The sequence below is a fragment of the Leucoraja erinacea genome, chromosome 28 (assembly GCF_028641065.1).
Source record: "Leucoraja erinacea ecotype New England chromosome 28, Leri_hhj_1, whole genome shotgun sequence".
Classification (NCBI taxonomy): Eukaryota; Metazoa; Chordata; class Chondrichthyes; order Rajiformes; family Rajidae; genus Leucoraja; species Leucoraja erinaceus.
The window spans coordinates 12,180,198-12,205,849 of NC_073404.1; the positions used below are offsets into that span (position 1 = coordinate 12,180,198).

Consider the following 25,652-nt stretch of genomic DNA (forward strand, 5'->3'; position numbering starts at 1 on the left):
TCAGTGCACGAGTACATTTGCACGTTCTTTCTCTCGAGATTCTGAAAAAAAGTGTGAACATCTGTAATTTGTGCATCTAAATACAGGCACGTGATGAACTAATGCACGTGCATGGTCGAGGGCATGTGAATGTATCTGTATGTCTATCAGTGCTGTATTTGTTGCCATTGGCTGTAACTAAGACATCAATGACTATTGACTCTCAGTCAATCTCTAACCTCACCCCTCAATCTAACTGCAACCCCGCCCCTTAACTCAACTGTGGGAAGGAACTGCAGATGCTGGTTTACACTGAAGATAGACACAAAACGCTGGAGTAAATCTGTACGACAGGCAGCATCTCTGGATCGAAGGAAAAGGTGACGTTTCGAGTCGAGACCATTCTTCAGACTCCCCGACCCAACCCATTAAACCAATCCCCGAACATTGCCATTAACCAAACTCACCGACACTGCCTCTCAACATAACAGAATGAGCTGGTTTATACCAAAGATAGACAACATGCTGGAGTACCTCAGTTAGGCAGGCAGCGTTCCTGGAAAACGTTTTGTGCCGTAATTCTTCTGAGGTGGTGTAGGGGAGTGAGTGTAGGAGAAGTAGCACGATTCAAAGAGGGAAGGGCAGCAGGACCCAGTATTACCATTATAGAGGCTCCTACCTTTCTTTCTCGCCCAACACACCAACCCTACCAATAACACCAGTCCCCAATGTCACAGATGTATCCTTGCCTCAAACTTGCCCAGTTTGGCAGCCAGCTGCAGCGGGGTCAGCCCCTTCTCGTTCCTGACCTCTTCAAGGTTGCTCCCTTTGTTTTCAACCAAGATCTTGTTGTACATTTCTGTTACAAACTTGGTGTTGGCCTCTGTGTCATCGGCCACGGTGACCAGCACGTGGAGCACGTTGTTCCCCACGGAATCTTGTTGGTCGATCTTGGTCTGGTGGTGGGATAGGAGGAGTGACACCGTCTCAGGCTGGTTGGTGCAGGCAGCCAGGGCCAGTGGCACTTCACCTGAGGTTGGATACAGAAAGATTGACGGCTACAAACCATTCCCACCGGTCAGGAAACACGGCCGATCTGAACCCACACCACGGCTCCCTCTCCCTAAGAGGTCTACCGCCCTTAACCCCGCCTGCCCACCAGAACCTCAAACACGACCCCAGCATCAACAGGGTGTTGACAGGCGGCCCAAATTCCCACTGCCCCAGGGCAAAGGACAAAGGTGATCACTTCCTTCTATAACTCCTAAACCAAAGGTCTGGCTCCAATTTTCAAGCATCTTTAATAGTTCATAAGCATATGTGATAGGAGCAGAAATAGGCAAGTCTACTCTTCCATTCAATCACGGCTGACCTACCTTCCCCTCTGAATCCCATTCTCCTGCCTTCTCCCCGTAACCTCAGCAACCTGTACTTTTTCACTCGAGGGGGAGGGGGGAGGTAGCATATGGAATGAACTGCCAGAGGAAGTAGTTGAGGCAGATAATATAACGACATTTAAAAGACACTTGCACGGGTACATGGATAGGAAAGGTTTAGAGGAATATGGGTCAAACGTGGGCAAATGGGACTAGCTTAGATGGAGTATCTCGGTTGGCATGGATGAGTTGGACTGAAGGGCCTGTTTCAGAGCTGTATGACGCTACGACTTTGCCCCAGCTCTTCGCCACAGGCAAGTGTTTCTTTCCATAATATCCAAGATACAGCAAACTAGGTAGAGCTGTTGCCTCACAGCTTGGGTGATGTGGGTACAATCCCAATCATACCTCATGTGACCACGTAGGTTTCTCCCGGGTCCTCCAGTTTCCTCTCACATCCCAAAGATGGACGATTGGGTTAACTGGCTGCAGTAGACCACTGGTGGTGGACGCAATTGGCGAGTGAATCCAAGAGGAGTTGGGGAAGAGGAGGAGATGTGGGTTTGCACAAGAGAGAGATTAATTGCAGGGGTTCAGGGAGATAAAGAGGGGGTGAATGAGATGGCTCCCCAGGTCGTCGGCATAGATGCCAAGGGATCAATGGCCTCTGGCCCAGCAGTTACTCAGCTCAGGAGTTATCAATAAACTAAAGATAGACACAAAAAGCTGGAGTAACTCAGCGGGACAGGCAGCATCTCTTGAGAGAAGGAATGGGTGACGGTTCGGGCTGTGACCCTCTCAATAAACTAAAATCAGTTTACAGATCTCAGTATTTTCTCACAGAGGCTATTCAGTCAGCACCTCCCGTGCTGTGTGCAGTGGAATACCACCTTTTACACGATCTCTTCCAATTCACACAACATCCCGACCTGGAAATCTATCCCCATCCCTCATCGCCACTGGCGCTCATTCCTGGAACTCCCTCCCCAACCTCCATCGGAAGGATTGCAGAGGTTCTTCACCAGCACCTACTGAGGACTGGGAATCCTTCACCAGGAACACCTCGGCCACTTGAGGAAACGAGGTGCTGAGATATTGACTGGGAAACTCACCAAAATAAAAGCCACACCCCTTTTTTCTCAGTTTGAAGAACTTGCCCGTGGCCCTGGCGTTGACGTTAGCTCTTTTCTCCAGCAGGAGGCGCACTATGTCCGGGCAGCGCCTCTCAATGGCGATGTGGAGAGCTGTCTGACCTGGAGCAGGGAACAGAAGCAAACATCTCCAGTGCTGAGTTTGTGATCGCAGAGTCACTCCACCAAAAACCCATTCGTCAGCTTTTTGTGCACAGAACCCCCCCCTGATTTTCTGTCCTCCCTTCCCATCTCAACCACCCTTCCCCTTCCTCCCCCTCTTTCCCCACTCCACTCCCACAATCAGTCCTCCTGCTCATTTACTCTCACTGCCTCTCACGCTATGGCTCAGGGACCATTGCTGGGTCTTCAGCCCTTCACAGCCTCGATGCCCATTTTGCAAAGCATCTGTGATGGTGCAGGGGAAGGGAGGAGCAGAAGGAACTCACTACAAGGGGAAATGAGAGTTCATCCATTCTGGTAGGAAAAGCAGAACACTCCGAGGAAGAACTTTCCCCCGCATCTTAATTAATCGATATACGGAGGAAGAGGATGGGTGGGGACAGAGCAAACAGGAGAACAGAATGGAGTCCCAGCCAGGGGCTGGGTGGGTGGGGGAGGAGGATGAGCTGGATTAGGCAATGGGGGGAGTCTGTGCTTGGAGTGGATATTAGTCACCAACCCTTCCCCCATGGAGATAGAGAAGTTGAGAAAGGGATGTGTGTGAGGGGAGAAAAGTGTGGAAACTGGCAGCAAGGGTGATGAAACCTGGTCCGTGCAAGAGAAGGAAGCAGCATCAACATCACCATCATTGAAACGGAAGAAGAGGTGAGAACGTCGACTTGCCTCACTGCCGCTGCTGTTCCAGTAGCTACTGTCCACACTGCTCCGGTCTCTACACGGGGGATATTTGTCGTGGCATTTGGCCTCTCCGAGTCAGTGGTCAGATTGCTAATGACCACAGTTGCCCACATCAGTGGGTTTGAGGATGGGTCCTGAGTGAGTGGAGATCTGCAGGTTCGGAGGAGGGCAGGCAAGAATGAAGGAGGTGGCCAAGCCACGGCTGAAGTGGTGAAGACATCCAGAGAGGGCAAGGGGCAGGAATGCAAGGGTCAGATGGATCAGGATTCTGGGATACACATTCTCTTCTCCCAACATCAACAGATACATTCTCCCCTCTCCTGTTATCTCAGCTCCCTTTGCTCTGGTGAACCCTCCCTCAGCTTCACCCCCTCCTCAGTCCCCACCCCACCACAGCGACACCCTATCACCAACCTGCCTCTCTGGCCCTGCCAGTTCTGATGAAAGGCCAGACTGAAACGTGTTCTTGCTTTTTCTCTTTCTCTTTCTCCACAGACGCTGCCTGACCTGCTAAATATTACCAGCATTTTCTCCCTTCATTTCAGCATTCCAGCATTCCAGCATTCGCAAAGTTTTGTTCTATTGTGAGTACCTCCTTGCTCAGATAGGGAGGTCGAATGTTTAGTTTAGTTTATTAATATCACATGTACTGAGGTACAGTGAAAAGCTTTTGTTGTGATACTATTGCAACGTTTAAGAACCATTTAGACAGGTACACAGATAGGATAGCTTTAGAGGGATAGGGCAGGTGGGACTAGTGTAGATGGGGCATGTTGGTCGGTGTGGGCTAGTTGGGCAGCAGGGTGTATTTCCACTCTGTATGACTCTGAACCTGCCCCCAGGTCTGTTGGGATCAGAGGTATTGTATTGACGCACCTTTGTAATCTTCATCAATGTATTCAGCATTGATCAGCTGGTCCAAACAATCATTGTTCTCAGCCGTCGCAATCAGTTTCTCAACTATTTTGTGGGTGTTGCAGTTTAGATTCAGTAAGGCTTTCATCAGGCAGGTCTTCCCCGTTTTAAAGTCTAAAAAAGAACGGAAGATTTGGGATAATTCTATTATTCCTTCTCTTCCCTCATCACCCCCTTCAACAACCACTCACTCTCTCCGCTCCCTGTGTGACATTCACACCTCCTTCCCTCAAACACTTTGTCCCTTCTTCCACCTCGTTTGTCAGATCCACTAGCATAGGAGCAGGCCCTTTGGCCCACCAATTCATAACAATCATTTTTGTTCTCCCTGCATTCCCAGCAACTCTTCCCACAGCTTCTACCACCCACCCAGGACAATTAACTCACCAACCCACATTGGGGTGGGATTTGGGAGCAAACCGGAGCATCAGGGAAACTATACAGTCACGGAGTGAACGTGCAAACTCCACACAGACAGCATTGGCGGTGCAGGGCAGCGGCACTACCCGCTGCAATACCATCATGATCTTACTCTCACCACTCTGTCCTTCCATTCCTCTGCCTTCCCTACCTTTATTCCCTTCCTCCCTCCACCACTCTTCCCTACCCTTTCACAATCTTGCCCACCCACCAAGTACCCCCACTCCCCCCATTTTCTCCATGTCTCGCCCTAACGTAGTAATTGTACAGGTTCAGTTGAATAGCAACTAGATTTCTGGATCATCAATCTAGAGACACGAGTTCATATCCCATCTGGCAGCTAGAACGTATGTTCAGACAATGGAAGATAGAACAGCACAGCTCAGGAACGGGCAGCCCAGTAACCACAAATATCTGTGGCAAACATGATGCCAAGATGCTGGTCAATCATAAAGGATGAAATAACGGCACATTTGGATAGCAGTAACAGGATCAGTCCGAGTCAGCATGGATTTACGAAGGGGATATCTAGCTTGACTAATCTTCTGGAATTATTTGAGGATGTAACGAGGAAAATGGACATGGGAGAGCCAGTGGATGTAGTGTACCTGGACTTTCAGAAAGCATTTGATAAGGTCCCACATAGGAGATTAGTGCGCAAAATTAGGGCATATGGGGTAGAGTGCTGACATGGATAGAAAATTGGTTGGCAGACAGGAAACAAAGAGTAGGGATTAACGGGTCCCTTTCAGAATGCCAGGCAGTGAGTAGTGGGGTACCGCAAGGCTCGGTGGTGGGACTGCAGCTATTTACAATATATATTAATGATTTAGATGAAGGGATTACAAGTAACATTAGCAAATTTGCAGATGACACAAAGCTGGGTGGCAGTGTGAACTGTGAGGAGGATGCCATGAGAAATGCAGGGTGACTTGGACAGGTTGGGTGAGTGGGCAGATGCATGGCAGATGCAGTTTAATGTGGATAAATGTTCAAGAGAGAGCTAGGTAGGGCTCTTAAAGATAGCTGAGTCAGGGGATATGGAGAGAAGGCAGGAACGCAGTACTGATTGTGGATGATCAGCCATGATCAACATTGAATGGCAGTGCTGGCTCGAAGGCCTGAATGGCCTAATCTTGCATCTATTGTCTATTGTCCTCTGCCTGCATGTGATTCATATCCTTCCATTCCCTGCACATCTATGAGCCTACTAAAAAGTCTCTTAAATGCCACTATCATATCTGCCTCCACCACCATCTCTGGGAGCGCGCTCCAGGCATCCACAACTCTAGAGAAATTACCCTGTATTTCCTCTAGGCTGTGACATGTTCACCTTGGGGAAAAAGGTTCTGACTGTCCACCCTATCTATGCCTCTGATCATTTTATATACTTCTATCAGGTCTCCCCTCAACTTCCAGGATTTCATAGAAAACAACCCAAGTTTGTCCAACCTCTCCTTCGGCTAATATCCTCCAATCCAGGGTGTAGGAAGGAACTGCAGATGCTGGATTAAACCGAAGATTAAAAAAAGGCACAAAAGGCTTTTGGGTCGAGACATCACCATCTATGTCCCTCGATTCCCTTTCCACTGACTCTCAGTCCGAAGATGCGTATCGACCCGAAACATCACCTATTCCTTTTCTCCAGAGATGCTGTCTGACCCGCTGAGTTAATCTGTCTTTTCATGCCTTTTTTAATCTACCCTCTAATCCAGGCAGCGTTCTGGTAAAGATGTGGATCCTCTCCAAAACCTCCACATCCTTCCTGTAATGGGGCGACCAGAACTGCACACAATATTCTAAAGGCAGCATAACCAATAAAGCTGCAACATGACTTCCTGACTCTTATACTTTGATCCCCAACTGATGAAGACAAGCATACCAAACACCTTCTTTACCACTCTATCTATTTATGTTGCCACTGTCGCGCCGACCAGCGATCCCCGCACATTAACACTATCCTACATCCTCTAGGAACAAATTTTACATTTACCAAGCCAATTAACCTACAAACCTGTACGTCTTTGGAATGTGGGAGGAAACCGAAGATCTGGGAGAAAACCCATGCAGATCACGGGGAGAACGTACAAACTCCGTACAGACAGCACCCGTAATCGGGATCGAACCCGGGTCTCCGGCGCTGCATTCCCTGTAAGGCAGCAACTCTATCGCTGCGCCACCGTGATTGCTCTTTGATACCATAGGCTCTCACCTCGCGTTCGGCACCTTATCAAAGACTTTCTGAAAATCTAGATAAACAACATCCACTGACACTCCTTTGTCTGTCCTGCAATTTACTTTCTTCAAAGAATTCCAGCAGATGCAATAGGCAAGATCTCCCCCTCACAAAACAGTGCTGACTTTGGCCTATTTTATCATGAATCTCTAAGTACTCCGTAGCTTCATCCTTTATAATGGACTCGAAAATCTCAGCAACCACTGAAGTCACCGGCCTATAGTTGCCACTATTCTGCTTTACTCCTTTATTTTCTTTCTCTTTTATATTATTGGCTAGCTTACCTTGGCATTTCATCTTTTCTTCCCATATTGCATTTTTAATTACCTTCTGATGTTCTATAAAAGATTCCCAGTCCTCTGGCTTCCCATTAGTCTTTGCAATGTAATATGCTTTTTCTTTTAGTTTTATGCTGTCCTTGATTCCCTTATCAGCCACAGTCACCTCATTCTACCCTAGAATATTTCTTACTCTTTGGAATGAAAAGATCCTGCATCTTCCGAATTAATCCCAGAAATCCTTGCCTTTATTGTTCCACCGTCCTTACTGCTAGTGTCCCTTTCCAGTCAACTTTGGCCAGCTCCTCTCTCATGCCTCTGTAGTCCCCTTTGCTTATCTGCAATACCGCCACATCCAATTTCATCTTCTCCCTCTCAGATTGCAGGTTGATATCACATTGTGCTCGCGACCACCTAGTGGTTCCTTTACCTTGAGCTTCTTTATCAAATCCAGTTCATTACACAACACCAAATCCAGAATTGATAGATCTTCTTAAATGCCTTAAGTCTTAGTAAAAACTACTGGATTGTAAAAACCCACCCATTTCACTAATGCCCTTCAGTGGAAGGAATAGGAACATAGAAAATAGGAGCAAAAGTTGGCTATTTGGCCTTTCGAGCCAGCACCGTCATACAATATGATCATGGCTGATCATCCGAAATTAGTACCCTGTTCCTGCATTTGCCTCCATATCCTTTGATTTAATTCGCCCTAAGAGCCAACTCCCTTTTGGCCTTATTCGAACTGGCTTTTATGTAACTCCAGACCACCATGTGGTTAGCTGCTAACTGGCGTCTTGGTTGAGGGGTGACCAGTATAGGTAAGGATTGTTCATGCAAGAATAACAATTCCAGTGAGACATAGAAACATAGAAAATATGTGCAGCAGTAGGCCATTCGGCCCTTTGAGCCTGCACCGCCATTCAATATGATCATGGCTGATCATCCAACTCAGTATCCTGTACCTGCCTTCTCTCCATACCCCCTGATCCCTTTAGCCATAAGGGCCACATCTAACTCCCTCTTAAATATAGCCAATGAACTGGCCTCAACTACCTTCTATGGCAGAGAATTCCAAAGATTCCTGTGTGAAAAATGTTTTCCTCATCTCGGTCCTAAAAGATTTCCCCCTTATCCTTAAACTGTGACCTCTTGTTCTGGACTTCCCCAACACCGGGAACAATCTTCCTGCATCTAGCCTGTCCAACCCCTTAAGAATTTTGTACGTTTCTATAAGATCCCCCCTCAATCTTCTAAATTCTAGCGAGTACAAGCCTATCCAGTCTTTCTTCATATGAAAGTCTTGACATCTCAGGTATCAGTCTGGTGAACCTTCTCTGTACTCCCTCTATGGCAAGAATGTCTTTCCTCAGATTAGGAGACCAAAACTGTACGCAATACTCCAGGTGTGGTCTCATCAAGACCCTGTACAACTGCAGTAGAACCTCCCTGCTCCTATACTCAAATCCTTTTGCTATGAATGCTAACATACCATTCACTTTCTTCACTGCCTGCTGCACCTGCATGCCTACTTTTAACGACTGGTGTACCATGACACCCAGGTCATGTTGCATCTCCCCTTTTCCTTATCGGCCACCATTCAGATAATAGTCTACTTTCCTGTTTTTGCCACCAAAGTGGATAACCTCACATTTATCCACATTATACTGCATGTATTTTCCCACTCACCGAGCCTATCCAAGTCACCTTGCAGCCTCCTAACATCCTCCTCACAGCTAACACTGCCCCCCAGCATCGTGTCATCCGCAAACTTGGAGATGTTGCATTCAATTCCCTCGTCCAAATCATTAATATATATTGTAAATAGCTGGGATCCCAGCACTGAGCCTTGCGGTACCCCACTAGTCACTGCCTGCCATTGTGAAAAGGACCCGTTTACTCCTACTCTTTGCTTCCTGTCTGCCAGCCAGTTCTCTATCCACATCAATACTGAACCCCCAATACCGTGTGCTTTAAGTTTGTATACTAATCTCTTATGTGGGACCTTGTCGAAAGCCTTCTGAAAGTCCAGATATAACACATCCACTGGTTCTCCCTTATCCACTCTACTAGTTACATCCTCGAAAAATTCTATAAGATTCGCCAGACATGATTTACCTTTCATAAATCCATGCTTACTTTGTCCAATGATTTCACCACTTTCCAAATGTGCTGCTATCCCATCTTTAATAACTGATTCTAGCAGTTTCCCCACTACCGACATTAGACTAACTGGTCTGTAATTCCCCGTTTTCTCTCAATCCCTTTTTAAAAAGTGGGGTTATATTAGCTACCCTCCAATCCTCAGGAACTACTCCAGAATCTAAAGAGTTTTGAAAAACTATCACTAATGCATCCACTATTTCTGGGGCTACTTCCTTAAGTACTCTGGGATGCAGTCTATCTGGCCCTGGGGATTTATTGGCCTTTAATCCATTCAATTTACCTAACACCACTTCCCGGCTAACCTGGATTTCACTCAGTTCCTCCATCTCATTTGACCACCGGTCCCCTGCTGTTTCCGGCAGATTATTTATGTCTTCCTTAGTGAAGACAGAACCAAAGTAGTTATTCAATTGGTCTGCCATGTCCTTGTTCACCATGATCAATTCACCTGTTTCTGACTGCAAGGGACCTACATTTAACTAATCTTTTTCTCTTCACATATCTATAAAAACTTTTGCAGTCAGTTTTTATGTTCCCTGCCAGTTTCCTTTCATAATCTATTTTCCCTTTCCTAATTAAGCCCTTTGTCCTCCTCTGCTGGACTCTGGATTTCTCCCAGTCCTCTGATAGGCTGCTTTTTCTGGCTAATTTGTACGCTTCATCTTTTGTTTTGACACTACCCCTGATTTCCCTTGTAATCCACAGATGCACTACCTTCCCTGATTTATTCTTTTGCCAAACTGGGATGAACAATTGTTGTAGTTCATCCATACAGTCTTTAAATGCCTTCCATTGCATATCCACTATCAACCCTTTAAGAATCAATTGCCAGTCTATCTTGGCCAATTCACGTCTCATATCCTCAAAGTTACCCTTCTTTAAGTTCAGCGCCCTTGTTTCTGAATTAATAATGTCACTCTCCATCCTAATGAAGAACTCAACCATATTATGGTCACTCTTGCCCAAGGGGCCACGCACAACAAGACTTACTAGAACTAGGGGACATAGTTGCAGAATAAGGGGGGGCTCTTTTAAAACTGAGATGAGGAAGAACTTCTTCACCCAGAGGGTGGTTAATTTATGGAATTCACTGCCCCAGGGAGCAGTGGAAGCAGAAACTTTAAATATATTTAAGACTAAAATAGATGTTTTTTTAGCTGCTAAGGGGATAAGGGGCTACGGGGAGAGGGCAGGGATATGGACCTAGGTATGGTTAGTAAAGTAAGACCTGAGTGATCTCCTGGACAAGTGTCCCATCGCCTAGATTGGGGTCGGAGAGGAATTTGTGCTTCCGGTTTTTTGTTTTGATACCCCCTGAATTGGACCTGGGTTTTTTATCCGGATTTTTCTTTTGCCCCCCAGGAGATCACGAGGTTCTTGGGGTGGAGAGGGGTGATAGCGGTATAAAGGGGAGGGTAGTGTCTTGTGTTCTGTGTCTTGTGTCTACTGTTTGTGGGTAAGTGTGTCTGTTTAGTGTTCAGCCATGAGCGAATGGCGGTGCGGGCTCGATGGACCTGGTGGTCTGCTCTCGCACCTACTTTCTATGTCTATGTTTCTATGTAAGACTTCCTCATTACTCAATACCCAGTCTAGAATATCCTGCTCTCTCGTTGGTTCCTCTGCATGTTGGTTTAGAAAATTATTCTGCATACATTCCAAGAAATCCTCTCCCTCAGCGCCCTTGCCAATTTGATTCACCCAATCTATATGTAGATTGAAGTCACCCATTATAACTGTTTTACCTTTGTTGCACGCATTTCTAATTTCCTGTTTGATGCCATCCCCAACTCCACTACTACTGTTAGGTGGCCTGTACACAACTCCCACTAGCATTTTCTGCCCCTTAGTGTTTCACAGCTCTACCCATATCGATTCCACATCCTCCAAGCTAATGTCCTTCCTTTCTGTTGCGTTAATCACCTCTCTAACCAACAACGCTACCCCACCTCCTTTTCCTTCCTGTCTATCCCTCCTGAATATTGAATATCCCTGGATGTTCAGTTCCCAGCCTTGGTCACCCTTGAGCCATGTCTCCGTGATCCCAACTATATCATAGTCATTAATAGCTATCTGCACAGGAGACGTCCTACCTCCAAACCATGGCTCCGTGAGCTTCATTTTGGTGACCTGAATGATGTGCAGCCATTTATTGAAATCCTCCATGTTCCCATCGGTGACAGCGTGCGACAGTTGTTCTCCCAGATTGTACTTCAACCTGCAAGGTATCCAGGAAATTGTCTGCAGAAATTCTCGAAATCCAAAGATCAGAGCCGACTCAACCCGGAACGGTTCCCTTTGGAACGTTCAGCCGAGATCCTTCCCTAGTGTGGCCACTGACGTGGTATCGGGCATGTGTTGGGCGATGGGGAACTGGCACAGATTGGGGGCGAGGACAGTGTAGATCAGCCATGACCCTTGGTAGTCATAGAGTTGTACAACACGGAAACCTGCCCTTCAGCCCATCTGCTCCAAGCTGACGAAGATGTCTATTTGAGCTAGTCCCATTTGCCTGCGTCCCTCTAAACCTCTCCTTATCTATGTTCCTGTCCAATTGTCTTTTAAACTTTGTAATTGTACCTGACTACCACTTCCTCTGGAAACTTGTTCCATAAACCTCCAACCATTGTGTGAAAAGGCTTGCCCCTTAGCTCCCCTTCAAATCTTTCCCTTCTCACCTTATATCTATGCCCTCTACATTTAGACTCCCCGTCTCTGGGGAAAAGATTGTGTTGTTCACCTTATCTATACCTCATGGGTTTTTGTACCTCTCCAAACGTCACAGTACCATCATGATGTTCTCCCCAGTAAAGTGCAACACCCCTCCTCTCCCAACGCCACCTCTGTCCCTCCTGCAGCATCTACACACTGGAACATTGAGCTGCCAGTCCTGCCCATGTCTCCAACAAGTTTCTGTTTCCACTATAATATCCCAGCCCCATGTACTGATCCATGCACCAAGTTTGTCTGCCTTACCCATCAGGTTTCTTGCATTAAAATAAATGCACTTTAGTCTATCAGACTTCCCTCCCTCCCTGTCTTGCCGCTGCTTGTTCTGTCATCGAACATGCTCGGTTTAACACTTAAATCTTGCCTTACTGCCGTGTTACTACCTTGGGTCCCAACCACTGCCAGATTAGTTTAAACTATTGGTTGGTAGGGCTGGCACGAGGCGCGGGCAGGCTGACTGTTTCGTGATTTTTGTGGTCACAGTGGGCCCGTTGTGAGTTCAGTAGAACATAGAACAGTGCAGCACCAAGTACAGAACCTTCGACCCACACTGTCCGAGCCAAACACGATGCAAGTTAAACTAATCTCCTCTGCCTGCGTGTGATACATACCCCTCCATTCCTAGCATATCAATGTGCCTATTTAAAAGCCTCTTATAGGCAACTATCTTATCTGCTCCCACCAACTCCCCTGGCAACGTGTTCCAAGCATCCACCATAAGTCAGGCATTTGTAACCCAGGGAGGACCTTGCCCAGATTCCTGCTCCCTCCTCATACCCACGATGTATCTGGAGAGGTCGCTGCCTCCTCAGTGACTGAGCCTCTACCTCTTGCTCCTCATCCCAGCCCAACAGGGTATCCGGCTTGCCCCGGAACCCGAGACAGTAACCACTCTTTCTAGAGCCCCAGGGGTCGTCTCTGTGCTGTGACCTTACATATACTGAACCCACTTACCGACACTACCTCTTCTCCGTCTTGGTGACTCAAATGCTCCTCTAGTTGCATCTTCACATGTCCCTGCCCCTCCACCCACCCGCCTCAGTAACTCGATGGCCTGCCCCGATTTGGACTGATTCGTGAATCGATGGTCACCAACATACTTTGTCCCTCAGTGGCCAGAGAGGCTGCCCTACAGAATGCTCGCTCGGGACAGCCAGCTAGCACTGGTCCTGCCATCAACACCCACATCCCAGGAACGAGGGTATGGAACAGGGAGGGCGGCCTCTCCACATAAACCCTGGTCTCCCGGGCAAGCTCACTCACTTCCGCCTGCGATTTGTATCTTTGCTTCCGTCTGTTTCGTCACACTGCAGCAGTAATCGCAGGTTGTCGTCCATCGCTCTGTGGTGAGAGTAGAGAGAGAGAGAGACCCGTCATCCACCATGCAGGACCCCGAGACATCGAACAATACAGCTCAGGCCCTTCGGCCCACATTGTCCGTTCTGAACATTATGCCAGCGGAAACTAACCTCCACTGCATGCACATGATCCATATCCCTCCATTTGCTGCATATCCATGTGCCTATCCAGAGGCCAATTAAACACCACTCCCATATCTGCCTCCTCCACCATCTCTGGCAGTCGTAGACAATCCTCTCGGGTGCCAGAGACCTTCCAGCCAATCGACCTATGCAGTCCCTTTCAGGAAGTCCCATACCTGTTAGACTCACAGAGCTTCATAACATAGAAGCAGGCTCTTCAGCCCATCTTCTCCATGCTGACCAACTTGGAATATTGGGCTAATCCAATTTGCCTGCATTGAGCCCTCTAAACACTGCATATATCAATCCGGATGACATAAAAATCACAATTGTATGTGATTCAATAGTTTCCTCTGGCAACTCAGTCCAACTACGGACTTCCCTCCGAGTGAAAAAGTTGATGTCGGTCTCTATTACATCTCTCCCCGTTCACAATTTTTTCTTCATCTGAAACCCTCTTCAAACTCCCTTTTAAATTATAAATTCTGCTTCCGAAGGGATTGCTGTCCGAAGGGTGATCCAGCCTCCAACCACTCCTTGCGCAAGAATGTTTCCTCCCTCCCAACACTTTGCTGATGGCATTGAGCTTCTGGCCTCTGGTTACCAATTCACAGGGCTGGGAGACCTCTATCCCTCCACTACACCAGCACGTCACATCACCCCCTGAACCTCAGCACTGACCTACAAAGCGCAACCTTACAAGGGGATCCCCAGCCCTAGGGCTGGCTCTGGCCTACACTGTTTGGCGGTGACCCAAGCACTGGGTCAGACAGCTACTTCAATAATGCCCCAGGATTCACCAGGTGGTGGAGAACATTCCTCTTTGAGGGGAATCCTGTTGAAAGCAAAAATGGGGTGAATGTTTTTTCCTCTCAGAAGGTGGCAATTCTTTAGAATTCTCTTCCTCAAAGGACAGTGGAAGCAAAGCCCGAGACATTATTGCTGTTGGTTTATTATTGGCACTTGTCCTGAGATACAGTGAGAAACGTTGCAGTTAAATCACACTATATGCGAGTACAATTAAGCCGTACACAAGTATAAAAGGTGGTTTGAAAAGAAAAATACCAGAGTGCAGAATATAGTGTTACAGCTTTACAATTGCAGAGAAAATGCAGATGTATAAAAAATGCACAATGTTTGCAATGAGGTAGGTTGAGAGATCGAGAGATTGAGACATCGCCCTAGCTAATACGAGGACCATTCTTCCCCAGTGTTGTCGGACAAATTAACAGGCCTCTCACATGTTAAAGATAAATATCTGATCTTCCAACCTACCTCATTCTGGCTCTTGCTCTTTACACATAATGCTTACATTATATTCTGCTCTTTGTTTCCTTTCTCTTTTTGCACTCCCTGTGTACTCATGCATGGAGACATAAGGAACCGCAGATGCTGAAATATTGAGCAACATGCAAGGTGTTGGAGGAACTCAGCGGGTCAGGCAACATCTGTGGAGAGAATGGACAGGTGACGTTTCGGGTTGGGTCTGAAGGGTCCTGACTTGAAATGTTCCCTGTCCATTCTCTCCACAGATGCTGCCTGATCCACTGAGTTACTCCAGCACTTTACGTTGCACTCAGGTACGGTTTGATTGTAATCATGTGTGGATGTTTTGGAAACTTTTTATGTATCTCGGTACATGTGACAATTATAACCAAGACCACTATCAGTTTTACCTAATCTCCCATATCCTGCAGGAGGAGCATACCACTCCCTCACTGCCATTGTGTCTGCATTAAGTCTGAAGCGGAACGATCAAGTGTCAACAGTGTTTAATTGTCATATGTACAGACAACCCAACAATTAAACTGTTTCTTGCTGCTGCAGCTTCAGTCCCAATAACGTAATAGATAAACAGTGCATTCAGAAAGTATTCAGACCCCTTCACTTTTCCACATTTTGTTACGTTACAACCTTATTTTCAAATGGGTTAAATTCATTTTTTATCATCAATCTACACATAAAACCCCAGAATGAAGATGCAAAAATACATGTTTAGAAATGTTTGCAAAGTTATTTAAAACAAATAACTGAAATTATGTACATTTACATAAGTATTCAGAACCTTTGCTATGAAACTCAAAATTGAGCTTAAATTCATCCCATTTCCATTGATTATCCTTGAGATGTTTCAACAACTTGATTGGAGTCCACCACTGGTCAATTAAATTGATTGGACATGATTTGGATAGGCACACACCTGTCTATATAAGGTCCCACAGTTCACAGTGCATGTCAGAGCAAAAACCAAGCCAAGAAGACGAAGGAATTGTCCGTAGACCCTCGAGACACAGATCTGGGGGAGGGTATAAAACAATTTCTGCAGTATTGCAGGTCCTGAAGAGCACAGTGGCCTCAGTCATTCTTAAATGAAAGAACTTTGGAACCACCAGGACTCTTCATGGAGCTGGCCGCTGGTTTAAACCGAAGATAGCAGAGGGTCACTTGCACCTCCTCCAACCTCATCTATTGTATCAGTTGTTCAGGGTGTGGACTTCTATACATCGGCGAGACCAAACGTAGACTGGGCATTCGTTTCACTGAACACTTTCGCTCAGTCTGCCTGAACCTACCTGATCTCCCGGTTGCCGAACAATTTAATTCTCCTTCTCATTCCTACACTGACCTTTCTGTCCTGGGTATCTTCCATTGTTGGAGTGAGGCTAATCGCAAATTGGAGGAACACCAATTGTGATGAACCCGAATGGCCTACTCCTGCACCTATTGTCTATGTATCTATAACGGAGAAAAACAAGCCCTTCGGGCCCATCATGTCCATGCCAAACACGATGCCGTCAAACTAATCTCCTCTACCAACACGAGATCCATATCGCTCCATATCCATGTGCCTGTCTAAAAGGGTTTCTAAAGAAGGGTTTCGGCCCGAAACGTTGCGTATTTCCTTCGCTCCATAGATACTGCTGCACCCGCTGAGTTTCTCCAGCATTTTTGTGTACTCTATGCATGTCGTGATGTTATAAATGTCTATCGTCTTCCCTCTGTCACTCGCTTTCCAGAGAAAACAATCCAAGTGTGATCCTCTCCTCCTAGCTAACACCTTCTAATCCAGGTAGCTTTCAGGTAAACCTCTCCAAAGCTTTCACTTTCTTCCTGTAATGCGACGATCAGAACTGCACACAATACTGCCAAGACGGCCCAACCAAAGTCTTATACAGCTGTAATATGAATTCCTGACTCTCCAATTCAATGTTCCATGGTTCGTATCCTGCCATCACTGCTCGTATATTTATGCCTTCAAAATGCCTCTCAAACCTTGCCCCTCTCGCCTTAAAGCTGTGCCTTCTAGTCTTTGACATTTCCACCTTGGGTAAAAGTTTCTGACTGACTAGCCTACACTCTTCACAGCCCCAGTGCCGGTCTAAAGGCAAACAAATGCAGGTGAAGACTCACAGACAGGTGAGAACGATTCAGGTCACGGACGATGCAGCCTTCACTTACTATCGCCGCCGCGCTGGAAGATCTGATCAACTTTTCCGCGCATACAAATTCCAGCTGGAATAGACTAGCTGTCGGCTCCGGGTCGGTGTCTGTGCCTGTCCCTCTCGCCGCTGAACGAGGAACTCGAGCCAAAACTCGGCAGCGCGTTGTGTAATCCGACTCTTAAATGGCATCCGGCGCGGATGGAATGAGGTGAGGTGGGGCGACGGCGAGGTGGCTTATTAGTCTGAAAGGAGACTCCCGTCAGAGACCTTTGTGGAGCTCATCCTAGGGCAACGAGGGAGCGCCGCACGGCGGGAGGGGCAATGAGGGAGCGCCGCACCTTGTTAGGGCCAGCGGCTATACTGATGTGTAAATAATCTGTGTGGTTTCACTTCAAAAAGTTCCAGCGCTTTATAGAGATTGAAGATGTTTGAAAGAACGAGTTGCAAGAACGTGTTGAATTTAGAGACAGATTTAGGTGTAACAGAGGTTCAGAGAGGATCCGTGGGGAGTTTGACACCGCGGGGAGAGTAGTGGACGCGGAGTCGCTGATTGCATCTAGTGTCTGGCCCCACACTAAATGGTCCAAATGCCAGGTGCTGGAATATGGGATTAACACGGATGGTTGCTCATTTGGCTGGTTTGGGTGAGGTGGACCGTTTAGTTTAGTTTAGAGATACAGCACGGAAACAGGCCGTTCGGCCCACCGGGTCCGTGCCGACCAGCGACCCCTGCACATTAACACTATCCCACACACACTGGGGACATTTTTTACATTTTACAATTAACCTACAATTCTGTCCGTTTTTGCAATGTGGGAAGAAACCGAAGATCTCGAAGAAAATTTTGGAGATTGAGAGGGGATCTTATAGAAACGTACAAAATTCTTAAGAGGTTGGACAGGCTAGATGCAGGAAGATTGTTCCCGATGTTAGGGAAGTCCAGGACAAGGGGTCACAGCTTAAGGATAAGGGGGAAATCCTTTAAAACCGAGATGAGGAGAACTTTTATCACACAGAGAGTGGTGAATCTCTGGAACTCTCTGCCACAGAGGGTAGTTGAGGCCAGTTCATTGGCTATATTTAAGAGGGAGTTAGATGTGGCCCTTGTGGCTAAGGGGATCAGGGGGTATGGAGAGAAGGCAGGTACGGGATACTGAGTTGGATGATCAGCCATGATCATATTGAATGGCGGTGCAGGCTCGAAGGGCCGAATGGCCTACTCCTGCACCTAATTTCTATGTTTCTAAAATCCACTGTATGAAACAGAATAGAAACATACAAAAACAGTTTCAGGAATAGGCCATTCGGCCGTTTGAGCCAGCACTGCCATTCATTATGATCATGGTTAATCATCCAAAACCAATACCCCATTCCGGCTTTTCCCCATATCCCTTGATTCCCTTCGCCCCACGAGCTAAATCTAACTCTCTTGAAAAAAGAATGAGGCCACTCGGCCCAACTAGCCCATGCCCGCCTGACAACGGGTGATGGGCTGGACAGAAGTACACCGCTTGTAGCCTGGATCTCGTTTACAATTGCAGGGAGTGAGGGGAGATGTCTTTCTAGAACCTAGACATTTCTGAGCATTATTTCAGACGTGAATTTTCATAGAGACCAAGTCTGTCTGATTTGAAATCATGTACAACGGGAAGGATACAAAGTAGAAGGGTGAATCGATTCGTTGCTTGGTTCCGCTTGTGTAACTAGAAACGGGAAGGAAACACATTTTTCATAGGAGGCCCCCAGGCGACCTCTTCTGACCCTGATCTGGGTCAAGGAAGGGGCGCGAGGGAGGGGGATCGGGGTGGGCGGCCACGAACGAGAGTCGAGGAGCTCAAAGACCCGGAAGGGTGGTTGTAGGATTGGAGGGTGGGTGAGGGGGCTGGCCATGGGGTTTGAACGCAAGATTGGGATTGTAATATTGAAGTTTGTAATATTGAATATTGTAATATTATAATATTGTTGGACTTGGGGCAGTGGTGATGGAAGATGGGTGGCTAAGTGAGTTGGTCCACGGGCCAGTGTCTGTCATTCCAACCTATTAACACATCAACCAATTCATCCCTGGGACATTAGGAAACCCGCGTGGACACGGGCTTTAGTGTCTGCGGTCGGGATTTGAACCAGGGTCGCTGATGCGGCAGCTCTGCCATTTGGACAAATATATGGTTAGGAAGGGTTCAGACTGTTATGGGCTAAATGGGACAGCACAGAATGCCAGCTTGGCCGGCATTGGCAAGGTGGGCCGAAGGGCCTGATTCTGTGTTGTACAATTCTGCTGCATCACATAGAAACATAGACATAGAAATTAGGCGCAGGAGTAGAGGCCATTCGGCCCTTCGAGCCTGCACCGCCATTCAATAGGATCATGGCTGATCATCCAACTCAGTATCCCGTGCCTGCCTTCTCTCCATACCCTCTGAACCCCTTAGCCACAAGGGCCACATCTAACTTCCTCTTCAATATAGCCAATGAACTGGCCTCAACTACCCTCTGTGGCAGAGAGTTCCAAAGATTCACCACTCTCTGTGTGAAAAAAAGTTTTTCTCATCTCGGTTTTAAAGGATTTCCCCTTTATCCTTAAGCTGTGACCCCTTGTGACTTCCCCAACATCGGGAACAATCTTCCTGCATCTAGCCTGTCCAACCCCTTAAGAATTTTGTACGTTTCTATAAGATCCCCTCTCAATCTCCTAAATTCTAGAGGGTATAAACCAAGTCTATCCAGTCTTTCTTCATTAGACAGTCCTGACATCCCAGGAATCAGTCTGGTAGGCGCCTTGAGTTTAGAGATAGAGTGGAAGCAGGCCCTTTAGTCCACGCCATGTCGTTCACACTAGTTCTATGCTATCACACTTCTACACACACTTCCTACACACTGGGTGCAATTTACCTGCAAACCCGCACGTCTTTGTGATGTGGGAGGAAACACTCGCGGTCGCAGAGGGAAGGTAAGCATGCAGGTTCTGCAGGCAGTGAAGAAAGCAAATGGCATGTTGGCAGTTGCGAGAGGATATAAGTTCAGGAGCAAGGAGGTCCTACTACAGTTGTACAGGGCCATGGTGAGACCGCACCTGGAGTATTGTGAGCAGTTTTGGGTTCCTAATTTGAGGAAGAACATTCTTGCAGCGTAGGTTCACCAGGTTAATTCCCGGAATGGCGGGACTGACATATGATGAAAGAATGGGTCGACTGGGATTGCATTCACTGGAATTTAGAAGGATGACAGGCAATCTTATAGAAACATATATAATTCTTAAAGGATTGGACAGGCTAGATGCAAGAAAAATGCTCCCGATGTTGGCGGAGTTCAGAACCAATGGTCACAGTTTAAGAATGAGGGGTAGGACCGTAGGTCATTTAGGACTGAGAGGAGGAAAATAAAATTCACCCAGAGAGTTGTGTATATGTGGAATTCTCTTCCACAGGCAGTGGAGGGCGATTCACTGGATGTTTTCAAGAGAGAGATTTAGCTCTTGCGGCTAAAGGAATCAGGGTATATGGGGAGAAAGCAGGGACGGAGTACTGATGTTAGATGATCAGCCATGATCATGTTGAATGGCGTTGCTGGCTCGAAGGGCCGAATGGCCTCCTCCTACACCTATTGTTCTATGCTGCTAAGGTGCAAACTCCACAGTAATCAGCAGACAGCACCCGTGATCAGGATGTAATCCGTGATCTCTGGCGTTATGAGGCAGCAGCTCTACCAGCTGCGTCGTTGTGCGGCCCATAACATTGGCATTGGCAAAGCTAATCGGTCTGTCTGCCAATGCATTGTTGGCGACACGAAGCACGGGGAAATAACATGCTGAAAGGATGGATGAACGCGGCGATTCACCGTGCAATCTGTACCCGCGGTGCTGAAGGGGTTAACTTCCGTCGCGCTCCACCTGCTCTGTTTACTCGCCCGACAAGTCGACCGAGATCTCCTCTTTCGCACAACTCGCTGAGATGTAGTCTTGTTTGTAAACATGTGGAGTCCTGTTTGTGCCCCCACAGACAGACACCAACGTGTTCTGTTGTGCCTTCGGTGAAATCGCAAGCTACTTTACAGGAGCGTTGTGTAACGAAGCCGGCCCCCGGCCCCAACAGGCAACCTTCGAGCATGTGGTAAAACCCACTGCGGGTGGTTAGGTTGGGGTGAAGTGAATTGCAATGGGGGGGGGGGGGGAATTAGAGGGGCGTGAATTGGCGGGGAGGAGGCGTGAATTGTAGGGAGGGGAGGAGTGAATTGGGGAGCCGAAAGGTTTGGGGTGAGAATTCCTGTGATCTGGAACCAAAGACAAAGATCATAGAGCAGTAGGAATGGAGTGGAATCAGTGGCGAATTGAAGCTGTGGCTTGGTGATGGCAGAGTAGAAACATAGAAAATAGGTGCAGGAGTAGGCCATTCGGCACTTCGAGCCTGCACCGCCATTCAATAAGATCATGGCTCATCATCCAACTCAGTACCCCGTACCTGCCTTCTCTCCATACCCCCTGATCCCCTTAGCCACAAGGGCCACATCTAACTCCATCTTAAATACAGCCTATGAACTGGCCTCAACTACCTTCTGTGGCAGAGAGTTCCAGAGATTCACCACTCTCTGTGTGAATTTTTTTTTTTCTCGAGTCTCATCCAGTCTTTCCCCTCTATGAAAGCCTGACCCATGTCCTGGAATCACAACATGGGGAACTTTCTTCTGCATCTACCGGTCCCCCTTATTTTGTAGCATAAATGTCAATCTCCTCAATTTTAGCGACCAAAACTAGTACGCAAAATACTCCAGGTGTGGTCTCACCCTTCGAGCCTGCACCCCATTCAATACATCATGGCTGATCATCCAACTCAGTAACCTGTACCTGCTCCTATCCTACAAATCCCTTTTGCTATGGGCCACATCTAACTAATCTTAAATACAGCCTTTACTTTCCTCACCACCTTCTGCAGAGAATTCCAGAGATGCCCACTCTTGAGTACAAGACGAGTCTACCATCTTTCTTCACACCCCATCCCAGGTCTCGTTGCATCTCTCCCCTTTTGCTGATCTATGGCACCATTTAGATACCAAAACTGTACGCTTTACTCCAGGTGTTTGCCACCAAACCCTGTACAACTGCATAACCTCACTGCTCCTAACTCAAATCCTTTTTGCTATGACTGCTAACATGCCATTTATTTCTTCACCACCTGCACACCTCATGCCTACTTTCAATGACCAAGTCACCTTGCAGCCTCCTAGCATCTCCCCACAGCTAATCACTGCCCATTTAGATACCTACTTTTCAGTTTTTTTGCAGCCAAAGTGGGTCATAAGACATGCCCTCATCTGCATGCATTTTCCCACTCAGTTCTATCAAGCTCCGTTGTGAGATCCTCCTCACAGTTAAACACCCTTGTACCTACCAGCCAGGTTGCTTCTTCTTCTTCTTCTTCTTTGGAGTTTTCCGGCAGCCGGCATCCGCAATGTTGCATTGCTGGCACCTTCTGGCTCCACTCCACAGTCCTCATGTCTTTACTTTATATCCTTTTTATAAAGCCAGAGGCCCTCAAGAAATTAAACAACAAATTTACTCCTTTTCCTCCCCCTCCATATTCTAGAATGTTCTTTTCTGATATATCTGTCATTCCAATTTTCTTCATTTCATTGATCAAAACTCTTCTTTCTGTTGCATATCTTCTACATGCAACTAGAGCATGCTGAACTGTTTCCGGCTGATGGCATTCCTCACACATCCCAGTAGGGTGTTTTATCAGCCATGCTTTCTCCCGAGTGGTCTTTTAGCTCAAGGAAAGTTAAAAAATCTCACACTTGGTAAACCGTCTTCAGGTGATACATATCTGATAATTAAAGTCAACTGATCAGTATGTGAAATGTCATGGGTGGAATCCACTGACAAGCTGAAATATCCAGCCTTTTTCAAGTCAGCCAGAATTGCATCCTTAACTCATTTTGCCATGAGTTGAATTATTTCCTCACATACAGTTTTGGACAAATAAGAGGGATTTCCTGATCCGGAGTTACCATACCAATTGAAATAAGACAGTAAAAATTGATCCAATTTTGCAACTAGCTCTAAAAGACCAAGATAATTGCCGTTATGTGGAGATCCAAATTGTTCATTGTCTCCACTGAATGGTAAGCTTCGTTGTGCAAGAGTGCATATTACGGTGGCAATTCTCTCCAGGACATGCCGCCAGTACTGCTGCTCTGCTTTTATTTGTTTCTGTAGCTTTGAAGTTAACGTTTGCCCTTGCTTTCTTGTTAAGTAGGACAACATGGCATACCTGTGCTTCTCTGAGTTTGGATAAGATAGGGGTTTCGCCAATCATCAAACCCTTCAGAAGCTAAAGATGTAGGAGAAGAATAAGATGTAATGTTTGGAAAGAGTTTACAAACAAAGCAATATATCCGGTCTTTTGGTGGAGAATACACAAGCCACTCTCGGCTATATGGTTCTCCATTGACTTTTGTTGAATAAAAAAGAGCCTTGGTGCAAGACCTAGACTGATTTTTATACACTCGCTTGGAATTTGAAAATGGTCCACAACGATGCTGAACTTGAGAGGGGCCGCTTTCTACATAATAGGATACGACCTCATGTGATCAATATGTCCACAAACCAATGTCTGTTGCAGTACATCTATATTTGGCATCATCAATCATATCTATATTTTCATTTTGAGCTAGCATCATGGCTGCTTCCTCATATTCAGCTTGCTGTTCCAGGTCTTGCTTTGCTGTTTCAGTTTCAGGGAGGTTTACTTCTGGTTGAATGCTAGTAGATAGCTGGATAGCTCCACCAGACTGATTTCCTTGTGTTAGTAGCAATGTATCTGCTTCACCGCTGGCACTTGTTGCCTCTGTCTGTGGCTGACCCAAGAAAGCAGTGATTGGTCTTAACTTCTTCACCGTATCATTTTCAAGTCTCTTTCTCCAAACTTCAGACTACCCACACGCTGTGGAAGGAACTCCCCCCCCCCCCCCCCCCCCCCCCCCCCCAGCAGCACTGTCCTTTTACAGCCACTTCCCACTTTACAGCCACTTCCCATCAGCTGCTGGCAATGAGGAATAGACTTGGCTATGCCTCAGTACAGCAACATCGTTCTTGATTTTGCTGTAATGAGGGATAACAAAGTCTATCTTCCTTGGCTAACAACCTAACCTTCGGCCTCCAAGATGCAGGTACATTTTCTAGTAATGTTACAAAATGTTGAGATTTTAAAAATCAAGGCTGCAATTTACACCATCAGATAAAGTATAAAAAGAAGTTTAATTTCATGCCTAATGCACTTTCATATCTTCAGTATTAAAAATGTTATGACCATTTTCATACTCGGAAATTAGCATCTTGTTCCCTATTGCTGGAAAATAGGGATATGTGGAGATATCCTATGTGGAGATATCTTTGTGAAATTCCTTAATTTTCCCCTTGCATCAGCACAAATAAATCTTTCTTTGAACCCACTATGTCGCCGATTATGCTATCATATGATTTCATCACGCCTCGTTCAGAATTTGAATGCTCAGGAATGAAGGAGGCTGCAGAAAGTAGTGGACATTGCCCAGTCCACCACAGACACTGACCGAAGAAGGGTCTCAAAGAAGGGTCTGAATGTCTGAAGAAGGGTCTCGATCCAAAACGTCACTCATTCCTTCTCTCGAGATGCTGCCTGCCCTGCTGAGTTACTCCAGCATTTTGTGTCTATCTTTGGTTTAAACCAGCTACTGCAGTTCCTTCTTACACAGATACTGACCTGGTCACCATGGAAGCCATCCACAGGAAGCATTGCCTCAAGTAGCTAAAGACTTACCTTGTGTTATTAAAGCACATGACATTGGGGGAAAGGGGGTTTCAGAGAGATTCAGACACACAATAACAATTTTTTTCCCAATGGAATTTTCAAAAAATAAAGGTCCTTTTGTTAGTTTATTTGATAATACTTTATTGTCACATGTACCGAGGTACAGTGAAATTCTTTGTCATTGCATATAAAGTACAGAAAAGAGACGCCACAAAAGGCACCAACAAAGTTACAAAAAGTACACTTAGTTTTTGTTCCTGTAAGTGAAAATTACTAAAGGCTCTATGTTTCATTGTTTAATAGAGCATCATTACACGTATCAATATAGGTGATAGCTTGTCAAATTCAATAGTCTCCTGCCGTTTTACTGATAGATTTCATTTCGAAGAGACAGTGGTGTCTGGTGAAGCTCATACATCTATGGGAGGCATAGGTGGGGCAGACATACAGAACCTGTTTTTTAGGATGGAAATGTCAAAGTTAAGAGGGGCAAAGTTTGAAGGAGATGTGCGGGACAAGTTATTGAACCTGGTGTTTAAGAGGCTTTTAGATAGGCATATGGATAGGCAGGGAATGGAGCGATATGGATCACATGCAGGCAGAGGAGATTATTTTGACTTATCAAGTTATGCAGGGCCTGGTCTTGTGCTGTACTGTTCTAAATTATGTGAAGGGGTCGTGGTGGGAGAGGCAAAAGGTTGGTGGAGAACTCACTATCCTCAAAATCTTCATGAAGTTTGTTTGCCAAAGAAAGGAGCAACTTCATGAAAGATACTCTGGAGTAAAGAGAGTTGAGCAGCAGCAGAGGCTGACGTGGAGACGGACACAGTCCAACTCAGGGAACTAGGGCCCATCA

The 25,652-nt window shown here is 46.5% G+C and overlaps 1 protein-coding gene across 1 annotated transcript in view; it reads right to left on the reverse strand.

The window, feature by feature from the left end:
* The window catches only part of LOC129710452 (uncharacterized), a 74,090-nt gene that overhangs the window by 14,849 nt on the left and 33,589 nt on the right, over positions 1–25,652 (reverse strand). Inside the window, exons 20-26 of the mRNA XM_055657407.1 lie at positions 24,460–24,533; positions 14,882–14,961; positions 13,352–13,429; positions 11,452–11,576; positions 4,223–4,375; positions 2,468–2,608; positions 729–1,009 (exon numbers count right to left, since the gene is read on the reverse strand). Of these exons, the coding sequence (XP_055513382.1) occupies positions 729–1,009; positions 2,468–2,608; positions 4,223–4,375; positions 11,452–11,576; positions 13,352–13,429; positions 14,882–14,961; positions 24,460–24,533 (932 nt within the window). The remainder of the gene's footprint in view (positions 1–728; positions 1,010–2,467; positions 2,609–4,222; positions 4,376–11,451; positions 11,577–13,351; positions 13,430–14,881; positions 14,962–24,459; positions 24,534–25,652) is intronic.